The sequence below is a fragment of the Rhea americana genome, unplaced genomic scaffold, assembly GCF_003343005.1.
Source record: "Rhea americana isolate MKP2758 unplaced genomic scaffold, rheAme1 scaffold_151, whole genome shotgun sequence".
Taxonomy (NCBI): Eukaryota; Metazoa; Chordata; class Aves; order Rheiformes; family Rheidae; genus Rhea; species Rhea americana.
In genome coordinates, this window is record NW_028185606.1 from 1,146,758 (window position 1) to 1,153,659 (window position 6,902).

The following is a 6,902-nucleotide window of genomic DNA, read 5'->3' on the forward strand; positions in this document are numbered from 1 at the left end:
CCGCAGCGAAGCCGAGCGGGGCGGCGGCCCCGGGGCTTGGTGCTGTGCAAAGTTGCTTTTTGGGCGCCGGCCGCGTCGGAGCGAGCTCCGGGCGGCGGCTGCGGAGCGAAACGCTCGCGAAATRGTTTCGCTTTAACCCTGCTGCGCGGCGGCGGCACCAGGAGCTTCGCCAGGTTCAGGGGATGGAAGCGGCCAAGAGCAGCTTCTGCCTGAGCGGCTCGAGGGCAGCGGGAAGCGGCAGCAGCAGCTTTASTTCAGCTTTTGGTTTTTGCCTGGGAAGGTTTTTTCTTTTTAAACACTCGAGAAAGCTTTCCCGAGCCTGCTGCGGGGTTGCTGGAAGAACGGTAGCGAAGCTGTCAGCGCAAGGGCAACGCGGGGGAGCCGCTGGCGCTCGGCTAGCGCCAGGTTTCGTCCCGGCAGGTGCACGCGGGAGCAGGGGCGTCGGGCASGCTTCGCCCCTCGCGGGCCGTCCGACCGGGGCACCCCGCCAAATCGGGCCCYGAAACGCCTCCACCGGGGCGCCGCGCGCGCCTCTCGGCTTTGCCCCCTCCTCGAGCCCTGCTGCAGGCAGCACCGGCGGCGGCGCGCCGGATGCGGGCAAGCGAGCGCTGCCGAGGTGACACCCTCGCGGTTTTGCCTCGCCGCCGCTTCAGCGCGGCGGGCTGGAGGYCCCGAGCTTGTCCCGCAGCAGGCTGCTCCGGAGGGTCAGACCTGGGACGGGCCGGCTCGCGCCCCTCGGGCCGGCGGGGATTAACCGCCCGCGGGTTCGCGGTTCCCTGGCAAACCCTCTGCGTGGCGGCGCCGGCCACCGCGCACGGGGAAGTGGCGACGGCCTTCTCAGCCCTTGTCCAAGGCGCTCCGGGGTCTTTTTCCCTGCAAACAATTAATAACCAGTTGAAAAGGAAGTTGCAGCCCTCCTTCCCTGCCCGGAGCTTTGGAGGCAATAACTATAAAGCATCTCAGTGCAGGAATAAAATTATACATCCTGTTTTGTCTCAAATTAAGGGGTTTGGTTGGGTTGTTTTTCTTTTTTGGAGTGAAGTGCATCGTAGGAGTCCAGTGTTCCTGCCTGAGCAGGATAATGAGCTGTCAGGATATTTATGGATAAATGGCAAACTTGCTTCACTCAGACGGGCCAGGCCAAGGAAAAGCTTCGCTGTTTATTTGTGTTGCAGTTTAACCGTTGCTGTACATAGACCAAAAAGAAAAAAAAAAAAAAAAAAAAAGAAAAAAAAGCCTTGGAGAGGATAAAAGTTGGGACGCTGCGTTTTAAATAAGCGACATCCCGCTTTTCCTGGGAGCGGAGCGCCCGCCGGCGCTGCCCTCATCCCCCGCGGGATGCCCAGGCTGAGGCGGGCCCGGCGCCGGCGCCGCGAGATCCCGGAAGAGCTTTCAGCGGCGTTAGCTCCCTCCGGAGGGGCCGGGACCGGGGCTGCCCGGAGGCCGCGGGGTGGCCGCGGCTGCGCCCGTGCGGAGCCTCGGGGCACCGCCGCCGCGCCGCCGGCCCCCGGCGCTCTCCGGCGCTGCGGCCCCGGCCGAGCCTGGGAAAGCGGCAGCAGCTGCCGGCAGCGGTTGTGCAAGCAGCTGGAGGGCCGGGAAGGAAGGGGCCTGTTAACCCCACGCTGCTGGGAAAGCCCAGGCTGGCTTCACCTTGCAGCCGGCTCCTCTGCCCCGAGGCATTTAACCCTTTGCTGCTGCCTTGCTGCAGCCTGCACAGCCGCCCACCGTCCGTCCGGAAGGCGCAGCAGTGAAAATACTCGGTCCCAAAGCCTTCCTTCAGCCGAGATTAAAGGCGCCACCCCTAGCGCTGCGGTTCATTTGCTGCCTCTCGGCTGGGGGTTTCCCAGAAGGTCTCGCAGTGAAATTTGTAGATCTGTTTTCATCACCTTTCCCACACCTGCATTCAAAGGAAAAACTGCCAGTCAAACRTGGCTAGCGCAGAGCTGCGCTCCCCTGTAGACAGGAACGTAGATCAGAAGCATCCAGTCTGGTTTTCATGGGGCAGGGAGGGGAAAAATAGCACCCCAGACCGAGCTGAGCACCTACCGCCAGCGCCCAGAGGTAGCCGGTGAGCTGAGCCCGCACAACTCTGCGTCCGAGGACGGCGCTTCCGCGGCGGGTTTTGCGTTGGGGCAGCCTTTGGGAGCCCTGCGCGGACCATGCTGGGGTGCCACCGGCTGCCCCCTCCTGCGAGAGCCCCGCTACCTCCCCGGGGCCGGGCACAGGGCTGGGGTCCGGGTTCGCTCCCTAGAAGGGGCGGACGTCGGTTCCGCTGCTCGTTCAGAGGCAGCGCAGCAAGACCGAGGAGGGTCCCGCAAGCCGGCCGAGCGGCGGCCTCCTCTCCTTGCCCTGGGGCAGGGGCCCAGCTCCCAGGCCGCGCTGCCTCCCCTAGCCTAACCCAGGCCAAACCCGGGTCCCAGCGCGGGCGCCGGGAGCTGCCAGACAGACCCAGCCCGTGGCGGTTCCAGCGAGCAGGTGGAGCCCGACGCCTGCCGCGCCGCGGCTCTGCCGGGAGAGCGTCTGCGGTGCCGGGGTCGGGCCGTCTGCAGCCCCTCCGGGGACAGCTTTGGCGTTCACGCTGCGCGCTTCAGGCTTTTGCTGGGCAAGGGTTGACCTTCCCTGCACTGTGCCTCAGTTACCCTTTCCGTAGAAACAGGGATTTCAGGATTCCCTGGAGGAACCCCGAGGCTTGAGGCAGGCTGGCTGGCAAAGCGCGGAGACCCTGATGCAAGCCGCTGGGCAAAGCACAGCRTTACAAAGTGCCATTGCTCCTGCGGCCTCTCCCGCTCGCTGCACAACTTGGTGACCTCCCACCCACATGCTCATGGGCACGAAGCCCTGTGCCCTACTCAGAGCCCCCCGGGCCCTGCCCAGCCCCAGGCCAGGGCCCGAACGAGCCGCGAGCGAGGGAGCGCTGCCCCCTCAAAGGCACCGGAGTCCCCCCGCACAGGGGCTTCCCCCAGAAACCTGCTGCGCAGCAGCAACTCCCCCTCCCCGAGGGAGAGGAAAACCTTATGTCACGCCGCAGAAATGCTCCTCGGCCCTACCCATCCCTTGGAGCCGTTCCCAGGTGAGTCACGGAGGCCGCTCCGTCGCCGCCGCTGCTTCTCCCCTTTGCGGTTAGCCCGGGCTGCACGGGGCGGCGGGCAGCGGGGACCCCGGCCTGGTGGGGACCCAGCCCCAAAGCAGCGGCTGGGGAAGCAGGCGCGAGGGCCGCGAGCGTGGCTCGGCCCCAGGCGGCACGCGCGGCCGGATCCCTCCGGRGCAGGGGACCTCTCACCCTGCTGAGGCTTTGGCCGGGCTGGCAGCTCCACGGAGAAAAACACCGAGGGCACAGCCCCCTGATCCATGTGATTTCCTGTCTCTGCAGGCACCGTCCAAAGACGCTTCTGGAGCTCGTTAGCTGTTTACAGGAGCTGAACATATCCCGGGAGGCCTTAAAGCAGGAGGAGCGTGCCAGACGCAGGGAGCAGTGCCGGCAGCCTGCCAGGGAGCCGACATGGAGCAGAAGATCAGCTCTTTCTTTAATTCCATCCTGGATCTCATCCGTACCAAGCACGAGGAAGGCGTCTTCAACACCGTGTGCCTTGCTGTGCTGATGGGCCTGCCCTTCGTTGCCCTCATCGTGTTCATTTTCATCTGCTGCCACTGCTGCTTCTGCGGCCGGAGAGGAGCATGCAGCAAGAAGAGCGGCGCCAGCAGCGCTCAGCAGCTCCATGCCGAGAAGACCAAAAAGAAAAAGAAGAAGAAGGATGAAGAGGACCTGTGGATCTCAGCTCAGCCCAAGCTGCTCCTGCTGGACAAGAGGCCGTCGTTGCCGATATAGCAGACAGGAGGGTGACCAGGCCCTCCCACAGAGRCCCTGCCAGTCCTTTCAGCTGTGCGCTCTGAGGGGCAAGGAGATGCCACAGCTGTTGCCCCCTTTACAGTGACTCAAAAGAGGATGAACTCAAAAGCCAACCAGTGTTGAAGGCACTTGCTGAAGGCAAGGCAGTTGGGCACATGTTTATGCAAGCCCCTTTTCCCCCACCCCAACAGCATGCCTACGGGCAGAAACTTATGCAAAGGGACACGTGCGCACGCAGACACGTGTGCTGCTGAGCACGCGAGTGACCTGCCGCCAGCCCATATGTACCCTCACCTAGAGATGTGCCTTCGCCACGAGCACAACGCACTTGTATTGAGCCGGCACTCAGCAAACTCAGTGTGAGCCTCTTTGCACTTGTGTGTGTAAGCGTGTCTGCTGTAGCACAGGCAAGTGTGCACAGGACCACATGCACTTAATGACTAAGCTGTCCTTGCACACCCTCGCACAGACATGGACACCCGCATGCAAAGCGGGCACACGCACTCCTCGTTCGTGTGCCGTGCCACAGAGATAGCACAACTTGACCTTCTAAGCTCCATCCAAATCCAGACCATCTTGGAGACGCAAAGAAAGCTGTGTGCTAAATGATGTCGCAGCTCAAAATTGTACTGTTTCCCCACCGCCCCAACCCAAAGGCAACAAGCTTCTGAAGACAGAGACACTCCAACATCTATCCCAACCTTAGAGACCTCAAGATACCGTTTAAGGCAGCAAAGAAGGAGGAYGTGCTGCCACCCAGACGAGTCAGAAAGGCTGCAAGACCAGCCCCTTTGCACCAGCACTGAAAATCTCCTTGAAAGACTGTTTTAAACAGATTTGCCTTTAAACAGCCCAGCATGCTGCAGCAAACGCTGCATCGCCTCTACGCTACTGCAAGAGCGGGAACGCAAGCTGAGGCAGCGTAAATGCTCAGCTGTGGGCAYTGGAGTTATTTATTGAATGACTACTAAAGAGGGGTAGGACCAAAGGCCCCTGCGACACAGGACCTGATCCAAAGCAGACCCGCTTTCCTGGCRCACGCAGCCGCACACGCAGCCATGCCCTCTCCTTGCAGCCCGTGCRCCACGTCAGATGCGCATGCAGACTCGAGCACGTGCCACTGCCAGCCGATGCCACGCGGGCAGCTCTTCCGCAGAGCACTTCCGTGCTCCGTCAGGACGGCCRGCTCTGGGATTTGGGATGTGCTGCAGGAGCAGGTTCATACCCACAGTCATCCTTCACCCATGTGCACATCACGTCCCTCCTGCTCAGCTGGACCCTGCACCCAGCTCCATCTCCATCCTCATCTTCCTCCGASGTGTGACAGCCCAGCCCAGCAGCTGGCCAAACCATCTGCAGCTCTCACCACTGCTGCCTTTGACTCCCTCAACACCTACGTGCCTAGCCCACCACCCGCAGAGCCAGGGGTCTCCTTTGCTCCCCACCACCAAGCTCAGCCCCTGCCAGCAGAAGCAGAAGCTGTGTCACATCTGGTTTTTGCACTGCATCTGTACACTAGATGTTTTCCTCCCACTTACTTCCCCTTTCTAAGCTGCTGAAGCAGAGGGAAGATGCCAGCCAGATATCTGGGGGACAAGAAGCCGAACCCACGAGGACAAGCCTGGAGGGAGCCTGCCAGACACAACTGCTTCCAGCCCTGGAGAGGGCAACGCTGCCTCCGCGAGCTGCCTTCCTCTGGTTCCCGGGGCGTACGCCAGCGCGGRCGGCGGTGAGGGAAAGCCATCTCTTCGGAGCAGTCACTCCTGCCAGATGGTCCCAGGGCAGCCCATTTTGTCCAACTCTGACAGGGTGGTGATGTCAACATCATATCACAGGGTTTGGCCTTCACTTGGCTGCCTTGGTAGCAGCCTGGAGGCCAGACTCCACATCACACAGGCCTTCAAATTGAGCCCATATGTGCCTTATTTTCCAGACTACTTTGTTACCATTGAAAAAAGCGACTCCCTTCTCCTCCAAAACAGGAAGCGACATGTAACACCGAAAACATTAGGAATTGCCACACCTAGCCGTAGTGGCAAACAGCCCTGGTCTCCATCCCAAACCCTCAGTCCCATCGGGGTCTTGGAGAACCGGCGCTGCGCTCAGATTATTCCCTCCCCCTTCCCACGTCCCCGCGTCCAGGAGCCTTTCCCCAGCCCTCCTGCCCCGGCAGCTCCCCAGGTGGGCGAAGCAGCTGCCCCCTCCTCCCCCAGGCAGGGGGCTGCCCGCGCAGGTGCTTCTGCTGCGATCCACAGGCAGCAAAAGCCCCAGAGAAAGGGTGTTGCTAGCTGAGGAAATGGAAAACGCAGAGCTAAGGAAAACGAGACAGGAGGCCTGATGCTTACCAGGAGAGCACAGCGTACCTGGTGTGCAGCCGTGGTGCTCTGCACAGCTCCCTGCAAAGGGGCCTCCTCCAAAAGCCTTAGTACAGTTTCAGGTGAGGGCAACCAATTCCTACAAGGACCAGAGAAAGGTCAGGGAAACATCCGTGTCCCCCTCACAAACAACGCCGCCGATTACAGGCATCACAGTGTTCRAATGCAAGTCAGAATTTCAAGAGACAAATTCACCTCTGCAGCAAGCTGAACTGGGCAGGAAGGGAACAAGGAAGGAAACAACTTAACCCATATCTACCCCACATCTACCCGACCTGCACTGTGGCTGAGGCCCAACGGAGCCCCTACATCTCAGAAAGCAGGGAGCCAACTTTGAGGGCTGTTTTTAAAAAAATAATTAAAAAAATAAATAAATCATGGACTGAATCAGCCAAGATAAAGGACCAAYGACAGCCTGAGGTGCCCCGGAGCCCACCATCATCTGTGGGCTGGGTTGCAGGAACCTTGCAGCACCCACACTAACAAGAAAGCAAGACAAGCATGGTACAGAAACAGTGCTGCATGGGTCCCAGCTCCTCAGGCACCTCTGCACTGCCTCCCCACAGCTGCGTTTCAGTATCAGCCTTTTACTTTCCTAAACAGTTCATGCAACAGGGGAAATTAAAAAAAAAAAAAAAAAAAAAAAAAAAAAAAAAAAAAAAAAAAAAAAACCTTTTTTT

General features: G+C 60.2%; 1 protein-coding gene across 1 annotated transcript in view; it reads left to right on the top strand.

Moving 5' to 3' along the window:
• KIAA0040 (KIAA0040 ortholog) overlaps window positions 1-6,902 on the top strand; it is an 8,571-nt gene extending 1,669 nt beyond the window's left edge. Inside the window, exon 2 of the mRNA XM_085299634.1 lies at window positions 3,371-6,902. Coding sequence (XP_085155760.1) covers window positions 3,500-3,826 — 327 coding nt within the window. The 5' untranslated portion in view covers window positions 3,371-3,499 and the 3' untranslated portion in view covers window positions 3,827-6,902. The remainder of the gene's footprint in view (window positions 1-3,370) is intronic.